Source organism: Eumetopias jubatus, unplaced genomic scaffold (assembly GCF_037043125.1).
Source record: "Eumetopias jubatus isolate StellerSeaLion01/CBP00866 unplaced genomic scaffold, mEumJub1_p1.0 scaffold_14, whole genome shotgun sequence".
Lineage (NCBI taxonomy): Eukaryota > Metazoa > Chordata > Mammalia > Carnivora > Otariidae > Eumetopias > Eumetopias jubatus.
Window position 1 is genome coordinate 55,346,473 of NW_028274820.1, and position 14,604 is coordinate 55,361,076.

At 40.5% G+C, this 14,604-nt stretch overlaps 1 protein-coding gene across 1 annotated transcript in view; it reads left to right on the top strand.

The window, feature by feature from the left end:
- Nucleotides 1-14,604, top strand: part of DNAH11 (dynein axonemal heavy chain 11) — a 321,003-nt gene that overhangs the window by 148,168 nt on the left and 158,231 nt on the right. Inside the window, exons 40-43 of the mRNA XM_088018617.1 lie at nt 241-373; nt 3,276-3,403; nt 4,451-4,599; nt 12,436-12,586. Coding sequence (XP_087874743.1) covers nt 241-373; nt 3,276-3,403; nt 4,451-4,599; nt 12,436-12,586 — 561 coding nt within the window. The remainder of the gene's footprint in view (nt 1-240; nt 374-3,275; nt 3,404-4,450; nt 4,600-12,435; nt 12,587-14,604) is intronic.

Sequence of the window (14,604 nt, forward strand, 5' to 3'; positions counted from 1 at the left end):
ATCTTAAATGATAGAGTGAGCTCCTCTAGCCTACACGGTTCAAAGAATCCAGTGAAGAGATCATAAGAGATGGTAGGAGTACATTTTTCAAGATGGTAATGAAAATGTGCACATGTCAGTTTTTCCCCATACTTAATATACTCAGAATATCTAGGGAAGGAAAATCCTTTAGAAATCATTTGCTTTCCATTTGCCTTACAGGAGTATTAATTTTCTTAGCTTTTTCCTTCTTCCCTTCAGATTTTGAGAACACTGAACCGAACATATGTTAACATGAAACAAAAACCTACTTGGAATGACTTAAACCCCAAAGCTGTGACAACAGATGAACTCTTCGGTTTCATACATCACGCTACTCGAGAATGGAAAGATGGCAAGTAGTATTTCCCTGTTACAAGTGCAAAAATTTTTTTATCCAGAAAACTATTTCTCAGTTCAGGCCAATTTCAGTCATAGTGGTAGATTTATTGTTTATGTGTTGGCATTATTGGAAATGGAGTAGCTCACAACAGCATTTATAATGAGTAAATTAAAACCAAATCTGATTAAGTGGTCAATTTGCATTCAGCAAGTTTACGCTCGGAGCTGTGTATTTTATCCCACGTTAATTATGTCGGGGCTCCCTGTAAACCAGGCAAGAAGTGAACTTGAATGCCTCAGGAGAATTTGTAAAGTATCTGATGCAAGACACAGACTGAGTTTCAGGCAGACACTATTCTAGGCACCAGGGACAAAAGTTAAGGGGACAAGTTTCTTGTCCTGAAAGTATTTGCAGACAAGCAGATCCTTTTGTTCAAATCTGTTACTTCCCATTTCAGTAAATGCACTAACGTTGGCATCATCTTTGAGTCCTTTCTCCCTTTTCACACCTTACATCCAACCTCACAGCAAATCCTTTAGGCTTTACCTTGTCTTCTAGTACCCTTTGCCTTCTCTGTCTGGTCTCCCTGCAGTTCATTTTCCACACAACAGACAGAGGGCGCTCTTCAAAATACGAGTTCCCTGCTTACAGTTTCCTTTGGGTTCCATCTCCCTTAGAATCCAAACTTTATCCCAGGCTTACAAGGTTCTATGGGATTAGGGCCCTCATCCCCCAGCTCCGATCTCATTTCCCGTGCTCTACTCCTCACTTACCATAATCCATACACTCGGGCCTCCTTGCTCTTCCTTGAACATGCCAAGCATCTTCCCATCGAGGGCCCCTGCACTTGATGTACCCACCATTTGCAGCCTTAAGTTATGGAAGCGTCTGGTCAAATGCCACATCAGAGAAGGCTTCGCTGAGCATCCTGTCTATAGGAGCATGCCTCCCCATTCTGTTTGCTTACCATGTGTATCCAATTAATTTGGGGACAATCAAAATTTACTCTTTTTTATATCATCCTTTTTAATCATCTTTATATCATCTTTTTTTAAAGGACTTTGGCAGGAAAGGACTAATACCAGTTTATGCTGAAAACCTGTGGAAGCCGTTCAGATCAGTGATCATTAGAAAACGTTGCTGGCTTTTTTTTTTTTTTATGAGTCGTGGTAGTAGGTTTTGCATACTGTTGTTGATTTTTGCACAAAATATTTCACAGGAAACCTTCCACCTACATGCATCAGAACAGTTTTTCTCATTATATACTTGAGTTTTGAAAAAGCAATGATTATTAAATACATCATGTAATACAATGTCTAGAAAAGTAGTGACAGCAAAAAGGACTGTGGGTTTAAAATATTTTTATTGGGGCACCTGGGTGGTTCAGTCGGTTGACCGTCCAACTCTTGGTTTCGGCTCAGGACATGATCTCAGGGTCTTGGGATCAAGCCCCACATCCAGCTCTGTAGTCAGTAGTGAGTCTGCTTAAGGATTCTCTCTCTCTCTCTTTGCCCTTCCCCCCAAGATAAATAAATCTTTAAAAAATAAATGTTTTTATCTTCTCATCTTGTAAGGTACTAAGCCAATGACCAAATTTCTCAAAGAAATGTAAAACACCTGAATTAGCTTCAGAATTCTATCCCATAAATATTGGTTATAGAAAAACGGAGAAAGGTTAAATAAACTAGTATTTGGCCTAAAATAGATACTGAATATATGTACATGGAAAAGGATAATGTCTTCATTTGGTGTAAGTTTTGAGCTGCATGTATGTTACCCTCTATAAATCCCCACACATGTTCTTCAAGAAAGCTACTATCATCTTCATGGAACTGTGGGAAAGCCTCAGAGAAGGTAAGGTGCATCCTCCTGGAAGTGAAACCTGCCCATTGGTCTGCAGTCCAGATGTAGCTCAAAAGGTATCCCACATTGCCCATCAGAAAGAGGCAGCAAATGTACAGCAAATTTATTTACTTAATAAAAGAGCTTCCTATAGAAATAATAGCAGTTTATTTTAGAAATAAACAGCACACAACTCTATTCTATATTAGAATGATTTACTCTTTTTTTTTTTAAATTCAGTTAGCCAACATAGAGTACATCATTAGTTTTTGATATAGTGTTCAGTGATTCATTAGTTGTGTATAACACCCAGTGCTCATCACATCCCGTGCCCTCCTTAATGCCCATCACCCAGTTACCCCATTCCGCCATGCACCTCCCTTCTGAAACCCTGAGTTTGTTTCCCAGAGTCAAGAGTCTCATGGTTTGTCTCCCTCTCTGATTTTTTCCCATTTAGTTTTCCCTCCCTTCCCCTATGATCCTCTGTTCTATTCCTTATGTTCCACATATGAGTTAAACCATATGATAATTGTCTTTCTCTGATTGGCTTATTTCACTTAGCATAATCCCCTCCAGTTCCATCTATGTCCATGTAAATGGTAGGTATTCATCCTTTCTGGTGGCTGAGTAATATTCCATTGTATATATGAACCACATCTTCTTTGTCCATTCATCTGTTGAAGGGCATCTCATTTCCTTCCACAGTTTGGCTCTCATGGACATGCTGCTATGAACATCGGGGTGCATATGGCCCTTCTTTTTACTACATCTGTATCTTTGGGGTAAATACCTGTAGTGCAATTGCTGGGTCGTAGGGTAGCTCTATTTTTAACGTCTTGAGGAAACTCCATGCTGTTTTCCAGAGTGGCTGCACCAGCTTGCATTCCCACCAACAGTGTAAGAGGGTGCTCCTTTCTCCACATCCTCGCCAACATTTGTTGTTTCCTGTCCTGTTAATTTTAGCCATTTTTACTGGTGTGAGGTAGTATCTCACTGTGGTTTTGATTTGTATTTCCCTGATGGCAAGTGTTGGAGCATTTTTTCTTGTGGATCATTTACTCTTAATGTATAGGTCTCTTCTCATCCATTTTGCGAGAACAAGCGAATCTTAAGCATGATGGACCAAAATGGATCATCCTGGATGGAGATATTGATCCCATGTGGATTGAGTCACTAAATACTGTCATGGATGACAACAAGGTGAATAATACCTTTTAGCTAAACAAATATCACACTGGGAGTGTAGGAAGATCTTTTCACTTGTTGATTTGAATGCTAGTTTTTAATCATTAACCTAATGTTCTTTATGTAATTGCTGTTTTGGTAAGTGGCACTATCCTGATAGTTCTCTTAATTTCATTGGTCAAGATTTGAAGGGAAATACATTTTTCTTGTCTGCATAAATTTAACCACCTTTAAAGAGAGATATACATCTGAGAATTTAGTTCATACACGCCTCACCATTTTCTAAGAGCCAGGCATAAATTATTATGTCTTCGGTTAAGTCTGCAGTACTTGGACAGTAAAAGGATGAGTTTGTGCCCTATGTAAATTGATGAAATATAGCTATTAAAATTAAGTAATTCCTATGGCTACAGAATGAGTGTACATGCATTTCTAAGCATTTTGCTGTGGTTGATCCAGCATTCCCAACAAAGACAAAAAGTGATAGTCCAGGTCCGTGAGACACCACTTAAAGCAACACAAGGTCTGTGGTTAGGGTCAGGAGAAAGAAATAGGCAATCATCCTTGCTACAGAACAGAATTACTAACCCCCTTAAATGAGCGGTAATTACCGCTTCCTGCATTAAGACATTGTTCATCATAAAATGTAGGTCTGAGATCTTTATACTTGCATGAGATTCTATAGCACAATTGATAATTGTGGTATTTCAGATTCTAAAGAAAGTTTTTTTTTTGTGTATGTGGTATTCAGGCCTTTTCATGTAATCAACTCTTAGAACAAATGTCTCCTATTTAGTAGTAATTACCACAGACATTTAAAGGTTGGCATGAATGAGTCCATGTTGGGGAGTTTGTTCCTCAAGGGTCAGTGAGCTCCCCTCAGGGATTAACTGAGATCTTTATGCAGACCACTCTTCAAACTCGGGAGAGTGAGCTCATTGCTTTTGGCACTTGTACCGGGGGCTCGGGAGAGGGAGTACTTGGTGTTGTTCTGGTGAGTTAGACGCATAGCCTTTGCCCCCCAACAACAACGCCTCTTTTCTGCTGTGCTGGTCTGTCCAGGTGCTGACCTTAGCCAGCAATGAGCGCATAGCACTCACCCCCTCCATGAGGCTGCTCTTTGAGATTCATCACTTGCGGAGCGCAACCCCGGCTACTGTTTCCAGAGCTGGTATTCTGTATGTGAACCCACAAGATCTGGGCTGGAATCCGTGAGTACTGCTTTTTTTTTTTTTTTTTTAAATTGTGGTAAAATATTCATAACCAAAAACACTCTCACCGTGTTTAAGTGTACACTTCAGTGGCATTAAGTACGTTCACATTGTGAAACAACCATCAGCCCCATCCGTCTTCGTAGCTTTCTTCATCCTCCCCAACGGAAGCCCCATCCCCATTAAACAGTAACCTCCCTTTCTCCTTTCTGCCTCTCTGAATCTGATTCTGCTAAGTACCTCTTAAAACTGGAATCATACGGTAATTGTCTTTTTGTGGCAGGCTTATTCAGCTTAGTGTAATGCCTTTAGAGTTCATCCATGTTATAGAATGTTCCGGAATTTCCTTCCTTCTTAAGGCTGAATGATGTTCCATTGTATGTGTACAACACATTTTGCTTATCCATTCATCTGTTGATAGGCACTTGGGCTGCTTCTACCTTTTGATGGTTGCAAATAATACTTTTGTGAACATAGGCATACAGGTATATTTTTGAGTGCTTCCAACTTTTTTGGATATATACCCACAAGGGGACTTTCTAGATGATGCGGTAATTCTATTTTTAATTTTCATTGGAGCCACCATACTGTTTTCCATAGTGGCTGCCCCATTTTGTGTTCCCTCCAACAGTGTACAAGGTTCCAATTTCTGCACATTCTCGCCAACACTTGTAATTTTCTCTATTTTTTATGACAGCCATCCTGATGGGTGTGAAATGGTATGTCACTCTGGTTTTGATTTATATTTCCCTAATGATTAGTCATATCGAGCATCTTTTCATGTGCTCATTGGCCATTTGTGTATTTTCCCTGGAGAAATGCTTATTTCAGTCTTTTGCCTAGGTTTTAAATCTAGTTTGGTTTTGTTTTTATTGTTGTGGATATTTCTTTTTTCAGTCTTAGGTTTAAAACTAAAATTTTATGTGATCATTTGAAGAACGTATTAGCAAATAAATTGAAAGCTAATTGAATAGGCTAAAGATAATGAAATTAGCACCTGTATGATTTGTCAGTTTTAGTTGGACATTACCCTGTTCACACCTTGTACAAGTTAAGAACTCGGTATTTGTTAAATAAGTGAATAAGTAATAATAATAGTTCATATGGAGCACTGAGACATGAATCATTTATATAAATATATTAATATGTCATATAAACACATGTATATTCATACGTATATGTATAATAGCCATACATGAATAGCAGTAATGCTTTGATTCAGAACAGATTGACTGTGCCCACCTGCTTACTCTTCAGATGCTTGCACTTTCCAGAATTCATCCTGGAGGTCATGTGTTGCCGCCCCTAGCATTCCCACTAGGAGCTGCGGAAATAATGCTTGACCTCCGCAAGTGACACGTGCTTGCGCCTGGTGTGCTGCTGGTGTCAGAATCTTCTGTTGACCCTCTACCCTGCTCTGTGACCCCAGAGGCTGTCCAGGCTGCGCAGGCTGACCCCAGAGCCACTTCAGTGGGCTCCTTGCCCTCTGGCTTCCGGTTGGTTTGGCCCATGAGGAACCCTAGCAGGAAACGAGAGGGAGAGAGACAAGAGTGAGGTCAGGCTCTTTATTTCCCTGGCTCCCTCCCCGCAGTGTTGCATCAGGATGACTGTGTCCCTCAACGGCAGGTCACTCTCCTCTAAAATGTCTCTGTACGATCCATCCCTTCCACACCATGGTAGTCCTTCGTTCCCTTGTCCCTGCAGGCACAGGTACACTACCCGTTCCTCAGTTGATACCTGTGGCACAGCTCTCTCCCTTCATTTCCCTGCTCCATGTCCACCTTTGCCAACAGTCCTTCTAGATCCTTCCCTGTTACCCTGTTTTGAGGATGACCTCTGCTCCCTGCCAGATGCTTGACTGATGGCACTTCTCCAGGCTCCTTTCTCTGGATACTGATTTGTTCACTCGAGGTCTCACCACAGCAAAGTAGAGCCCTGCCCACACTTCTGTTTTAACAGGGTTTTATTGGATCTGTCTGGGGAAGGGGTGATTTTCAAAAGCCTAAAATGGAGAGTTCTTCTTGAGCTAATAGGTCCTTTCCCCAGCTAGGATTCAGACTGTCTTCTAGATGCTTCTAGGGGTTTGGGGCTGGCTAACAGAGAATCTCCAGTGTTCCTTGATCCCCCTCTAGACAGAAAGCAGAGGCATTCTCCACACCCTCTTTCCTTCAGGGGACCCCTCACCCCTCTGGGTTTGGTCTGGCTTCAGTCATGAACCTCACAATTCCCAGGGTCTCAGTAACATCACCTGGAGATTCGTGCTAGTAAAAGCTGTCTAAATCCTTATTTCAAGGGCGCCTGGGTGGCTCAGTTGGTTAAGCGACTGCCTTCGGCTCAGGTCATGATCCTGGAGTCCCGGAATCGAGTCCCGCATCGGGCTCCCTGCTCCGCGGGGAGTCTGCTTCTCCCTCTGACCCTCTTCCCTCTCATGCTCTCTGTCTCTCATTCTCTCTCTCTCAAATCAGTCAATCAATCAATCAATCAATCTTTAAATCCTTATTTCAAGAAGGACTTTTATCTAGTAAGTCAAAGACTCTTAACTTGATTAGAAAAAAACACCCAATTTGCATTCCTATGAAAGTTAAACAACTCCGTCTTCACCATTACACTTTATTTTTACCGAGGTTTTTCTTTGATCCAGGATCAATGGGTAAGTTTTAATTTTCATGTGTGTGACCACAGACTCATTAACCAAAACAATGGGAATCTTCCCTAAAGGATGCTTTTATATTTTTACTTCCTACCATCAGAATCTTTAAATATACTACAGAAAAGTGGCTTTTTCAGACCGGGGGATATGTTTTCACTCCATATTTATTGGGTACATTGCTACCTTTAATGTCATAATATTAATTACAGGGTAACTTTGCATGTATTGACTCGTTCAATCCTTAATTACGTTCTGAGATAAAATTATCAACCTAGTTTTCCAAACCTGTATCTGAGGTCTCAATTTCCCCCAACTTTTTAACTTGAAAGTGTTGAAAATTACAGTAAATCTGAAATGGTAGTAGTACCCTATCCACTTTTTTTCCATGGTACCAGTTGTTAGCATCGTCCAACATTTACTTTCTCTGTGAATGTATACACACTCTCACACAGGCATAGAGGCACATTTTCTCCTTTTACTTATTTTTGCAAAATTATCTGCAGACATTAAGCCCCTTCACCACTGTGTACTTGAGCATCTCTTCCCTAAGAACTAGGATGTTGTCCTACATGAACACAGTACAAGTAACGTGCTAAGATATTTGTTCTGGATACAGTATTATGTGTTAAACAGTAATTTTTCAAATTTTTTCAGTTAACTGAGAAATTTCCTTGGTAGGTTTTGTCTTTGTTTTTGTTTTTGTTTTGAATCCAGTGTCAAAACAAGGATGTTTTGCATGCATCATGCATTGCATCTACTTGTCTGTATTTTCTCCTTTAATATAGACTGTCCGCCTACCTTTTTCTTTCATGACATTCACAGTTTTGAGGGTAACCTGCCAGATTCCCAGAAGAGTGACCCATTGGTGGCTGCAAGGTGGTGACTTTCTAATTCATTCCTTCTATTTACATAGATGAGCTGACATTTTCCTAAAAGAATTCCTCCTCCTCTCTCCCCCTAATCCCCTCCTTCCCTCACCGGTCTTTCTCCCTTCCATTTTCTCTCTCACTTTTTCTCTCCCTCTCCCTCTCCCTCTCCCTCTCCATGGGCATCATTTTCTATTCATGGTTTCTTTTCTTTCGGTTCAGTGGGTTAGAATTCATTACCAACATGATCCTATTGAATGCTTGCTTGGTCCCAAGTTTGCCAACAAGAGCCCCTTCCAACCAGCCCCTTACCTGTTCTTTTTCACTTTTTCCTCCCCAGTCTTGGAGCACGTGGCTTTCTGGCTAGCCAACATGATTCTGGCTCCTTTCATTCTTCCTTCCCCTCGCCCAATTCCGTCATTTCTCCAAGAAGCCAGAAGAAACGACTTTTTGTATAAGGAATGGTATTTAGAATCCCAGAGAACGATGTTAAGTGTGCTCATTGCTACTGATAGGTCATTGCTTTTAGGCTCTTTCAGTGAATGGAATTAGGAAATATATTTTCTTAATTCATACTGTGGGAAACCCTAAGTTACCATGGATAGAAGAGATGACAACATAGTTTGTTTATGGTATCTGTGATTCCATTTAAGGAATGAAAGTAGTATCATCATGTAAGCTTCTTAGACTTTTTTTTTTAAGATTTTATTTATTTGAGAGAGAGAATGAGAGAGAGAGAGCATGAGAGGGGGGAGGGTCAGAGGGAGAAGCAGACTCCCTGCTGAGCAGGGAGCCCGATGCGGGACTCAATCCCAGGACTCCAGGATCATGACCTGAGCCAAAGGCAGTCGCTTAACCAACTGAGCCACCCAGGCGCCCGCTTCTTAGACATTTTTTAAATTCACTGAGCTATTCTAAAAAATAATGTTATATACGCACTTAACAGACACAGAGCATATCATGTCAGACAGCAAACATCCTTAAAAATCACATGAGTACGTGACTGGCTATCGAAATCAAATACTGTTCTACTGCTCGGTCCTAAGTGAGTTTACTAGGTGAATGCTGGATAGTTCATATATGTCTGTTGAGATCTTGAGAAATTGAGAAAGAACGGGAATTAGAAGAAAATTTCTAAAAAATTAGCAAGATTTTTTATTCCCATTAGAAAGGGATGAAATGCATAAAAAGGGATTAAATGGATAGAAAAGGAAAAGCATACAGGTAATGAATTATTTAAATTCATTCAGAATTAAATTATTTAATTCACTTAAAATTAAGTCCCTTAACTTAAAATTATTTAAAGCAAACACAATTGAAAATGAGATGTTCCAAATGGTGTATTACTCAACTTCTAGATAATGATGGGAAAAGGTGGAATATCTCTGGAATTTAGTCTGATTCTAAGAGATTCCTGGAAGATAAGTTTTGGGAGCCCCACCTTTAAATCATACTTACTCCTTTATTACTGTATGATATCCTTTTGATTTTGTCTCTCTCATCCTCTGATCTGCATTAGATGAGCTGGTTGTCTTTTTTTTTTTTTTTTTTAGATTTTATTTGAGATAGAGCAAGAGAGAGAAAGCATGAGCGGGGTGGAGGGGCAGAGGCAGAGGGAGAAGCAGGCTCTCCGTCGAGCAGGGAGCCCGATGTGGGGCTCAATCCCTGAACCCTGGGATCACAACCTAACCTGAAGGCAGGTGCTTAACCGACCTAGCCACCCAGGCACCCCAAGCTTGTTGGCTTTTACCCCCGCAATCCCATCCTTCCATCTTGGCCTCCTGTATATATTTGCAAAAATAGATTTAGAAATCATCAACATAATGCTGCCAGTCAGTATGTCTAACTTCTGCCATTTTTCCGCGTCACCGTGAATGATGGAGAACCTGCAGCTTACTGTGGGGGGCACGTGTATAACCAGAGTTCTCATGAGTTCCTGGTCTCCTCCAGGACACTATTCCAATCCCAGACTCGTGAGTAATACATTGAAAAGTTTTCAGGAGCCTGAAAACTTTGGCTACCTAGGTAGTTTCCAAACTCTAGGGTCTTAGAGTCGTGTGATCATGTGAATAGCACTTCTGAAGAAGGGCAGGGCAACACAGCTGAATATATGGAACACATTTGCAAACGCTGAAGAGCTGAAGATGCTCTGTTAGTGACCTGGATATTGGCATGATGATGATGCATTAAGGCATCACTATGTGGCTCCTTCCTGAGATAGGGGCACCAACCATCTCTCACGTAGGTAAGAAATAAATACAACCTTTTAGCATGTCATCTTCCACTGTATGTCATATAATAGCACTGTTTCATTTGATTGTGTTCAAATGTATATCATTTCTTGGAAACCATAAGGGACTTTTTTATGAAGTAAGGTGGAAAGAATTGCCAACAAAGATCTGTATCTTCAGTTTTTGCCATTGCTGAAGGTAATAGTGTCTTCTTCTGAATTCACTGTGTTTTAATGTCTATTTTTATTCCAAACTATGAAAATTTATCTGTAATTTATATGTGAAATTTTAAACTGTTGATATTTGACAATACAGACTTTTTTTACTCCCTAAGCCATATGGTGTGCTTGACCCCCCAGCAGAGGTCGTTTGGGGCCTTTTTAGGAGGGCATGCAAGATCACCTTTTGCCATGTCTCCTGGTTTGATTGAACTGAAGTCATGCAAAGCCCTTTTCCCCTTCTCTGGCTCTCTTGAGGCTTCAGCCTCTAGTCATCCCCTCATAGGCTTTTACTCCTACCGACACCGAAGAGGGGTGGCGGTAGAATTTGTTGTGATGCAGCAGAGCACTGGCCACCAACTCTTGGGCCCTGTAGGACTCTGCTGCCTTTAAGAGATGCTCAGATTTGCCGAGCCAGGGTATGACCCCAGTTCTCAGACTTGAACCAACTCTGTGCTGGATGGCACTTCCTGAGAACTTGTTCTATGTCAGATAGTAATCCAAACACTTTCTGCACAAGAAATCGTCTCATCCTCAACGATCCTAAGAAGTTTGTGAGAAACTTAAAGCAACTCAGCCTAGGTAACGGTTAAAAAATGGTGGAGCTGGGATACGGACCCAGGCAGTCTGACTTGAGAACTCAGGAGAGCAGTCCCCTTACCACCCCCATTACCCTAGTAAAGCTCCGGACACTAACATTCTGCTTCCAGCAGCTGCTGTGCGGCTGAACAAGTAGCGCAGAGGTAGGTGAGGCCTTCGTGTCTTCATTTCCAGTAACTCACACTTGGTTGCCATTGTTCCCTGGTGCCCACTGTCCCCACCACGCAGAGATGCTCTCTCAAGTTACCGTCTTGCACCTGGACTTCACATGAAAACCATTTCTCTTGGCCCTGAAGAGGTTTTGACAGTTGATGCTGTATAAGTCTCACTATAGTGTAAATGTAATTGAACGGTTAATAGAGCCCTTGTTGTGGCACTTTGTAAAAATCAGAGGGAGCCTTTTATAGGATAATTATCTTGCCTTAATTTCTTCTGATAGTAGAAATGTGAAATCTGATTTGCCTATAGCAAGGTATAGTGGTAATCGTATGGCTGCCCTGCTGGTGGCTAAATGTATTTATTATCACTGCCTTCTCTTTGATGAGAACTTTTCGAGCAGTTATTTTTCATTTAACATCACACAGTTTCTCTGCAGAGACGACTATTGGAGCTTCTAGGCTATGTTTCATTTTATTGATAAGTATGATTTTATTAATATGTTAAGAATACTAATGTATCAGAATTGATAACCTTCTATAAGCTCCAGATTAATACACATGTACCCAGGCGTGAGATAACCATTTCAGAGCTACTTATTAGAAACACATTATCTGCTTATTAGGTTGGAGTTACCTCCAATCCAATGCAAAAGGAGGGACTCTGAAATAGCCGCTGTGGAATTTTCACCTTTTTATATGTAACTGATTTGTCATTACTAAATAATTGATCCCAAGATTAATCAAGAAAAATCCCAAGCTGTTTTCATAAATAAAGCCTGCCCTATGAAACCAGTTTCAGTCCCTTAGGAAATGACACGTGGTACCTCCTTATAAATGCTCAGTAATGGCCTACTTAGACTCTATTATGTTTGCCTTCTAAGTGCTATTAGGAGTTTCTGTTAATTTTTTTCATTAAGGTAAAAATGGCCATTAGAACAAGTTTTTAAGGGGTCATTTAAAAATATTTTCCATTTGAGAAATAGAATGAACTCACTAACATGTCCCCGAAGGGTGGCACCAAGCTGTGTTGAGTCGGGGGGAAGCTTTTGAGTTGGTGGAATTTGGCTTTTCAAGCCTTGTGTTCAATAAAAGATTTTCTGTGTTCTTTTTCAGGTATGTGGCCAGTTGGATAGACAGAAGGCGGCATCAATCAGAAAAGGCCAATTTAACTATTCTTTTTGATAAATATGTTCCTGCATGCTTGGATAAGCTGAGAACAAGCTTTAAAACCATCACTTCAATTCTAGAGAACAGCCTGGTACAGGTGCGGCTTTGGGCACACCATCCACGCTCTAGTCCTGATGCGGTAGTGTGTGGCCTGACTGAGGCAGCAGGAGGTTTCGTTTGCTCGATGGATATGCAGAGGAGTGCCTGGGTGACCCAGTCGGTTGGGCATCCGACTCTTGATCTCAGCTCGGGTCTTGATCTCAGGGTCGTGAGTTCTGGCCCCGTCCTGGGCTCCATGCTGGGTGTGGAGCCTACTTGAAAAAATGAAACATAAAAAAAGAAGAGGCAAAGATCGCTGGCATCGTCAGGTTGCTCCATCTGTCTTTCCCTTTCCCCAGCTCCATGTCCCCCAGTGTTTTTGCAAACCTACACACCTGTCACAGTCTGTTACCACTATGGGTTGTAGTCTGTTGGTTTTTTTTTTGGTTTTTGTTTTTTGGTTTTTTTTTCATGAGACTGTCATCTAGAGGGCAGAAGCTACCTTGTATTTATTTTGATATCCCCAGAAATTTACAGAGTTCCTTGCACATAGCGCACATAGCGGGGGCCAAGTATGTGTTTACTTAATCACTGTGTTCCTCCAAGTATATTGGAATAGAATAAGAAGAACAAAGTAGTAACAACCGTATTTATTTTTCTGTCTTCTAAGAAACTGGCCTAGAGAAGGGGCTCAGTATGTTTTTTGACTACAGTAAATCCAGCAACTAAAGATGCTGGCTAGTAAAAGAAAGCTTCTGAGCTTGATCACCCACGGCCCTCCCATGCTCTTCTTCCTTTCTGTTCTCCCACCTCCCCCAGATGCTCATAAAGTCAGGTCACTCCCAATGGAGAGTTCATAATACTCCAGTTACTAGTCTGTTCTGATTCTCCTTCTGAGACAGCTGGTAAGACTGAAGGGTATATGTGATAGGTTGTCATGGAAGCAAATGAAAATAATTCACAGCACACAGAAATGAAGGTTGTGATCTTAATCTCAGCATGAAGAAAAACAGTCCCCAGCCTTTACAAGTATAAAACTTCATAAAAGGGTTACAATTAGAAATCCTTTTTTTTTTTCCTCTAGGAACAAAATTGGTTTCAGAGTACTTTGTTACCATTAAGTTCCTATGTTACCAGATTTGTTTGAAGCTAAATTAGAAATAGTCACAAGCATAATAAGAGAAAGTTCAGGTTTTTGGATAATTCACACACCAATTAAGTAAACGATAGTCTTCAACAGTAATTATCTGAGGTATAATTTATTTCTGAAAGCAGGTCTGAATTTATTCATAATGAATTAATTATGTGGTTACCCTAATTAGACTTCCTCTGGTGTAGTACTTGCAAAAGCATGATTGTGTTCTTTCTCAAGTTGACTTATGTATTGGTGTGATTCTCTGTAGTGTGAATTTTTTCATTCAAGAGTAGTGTGAAAATAGGTCAGTGGGAATTAATATGACTTTCCCTCTCACTTCCTTCTTTTGTAGTATTCAGAAATGGCATTTTATTCTCAGCTCCTTTTCAGCTGTTGTTTTATAGAGTAGTGTCTTTTCTGTGATTACTTGTAAGGACAAAATTCGAGATGAACGTGAGTACAAAAGGGAATACCTTCAAATGACTACTTTAAGAAATTAATGTGCTCCATTTTCCAATAAATGACATGTATTTGCTTTAAGTTTGGTTAGGTATATTGACTCCATAATATACACCAGAGTCTGATGTTACTAATTGCTGACATAGAACTGCTCTAAGTGTTTTCCAAGTAATGTGTTTGGGAGAAAACAGAAGCGATGAATTAGTAGAGTCTCCAGATCAGCGGATAACGTCACATTGAAATCTTCCAGTCCCTGTTTTGGTTTTGGTTTTCACAGTCCCTTAGAGCACCAGGGCTTTTCTTGATAACAAATGGGTGATTTTTATTTCTTTTGGAGGCTTATTTTAAATTGGCAGATACGGAACTATATAACATAATAGAAATCAAGAGAGAAGATTGAAAAACATAATAGGCGGTCAACTTTTCAAATTGAAAACCTTTGCAAATTATTTCCAGGAGCTATTTTCCAGGTTACCATGGGT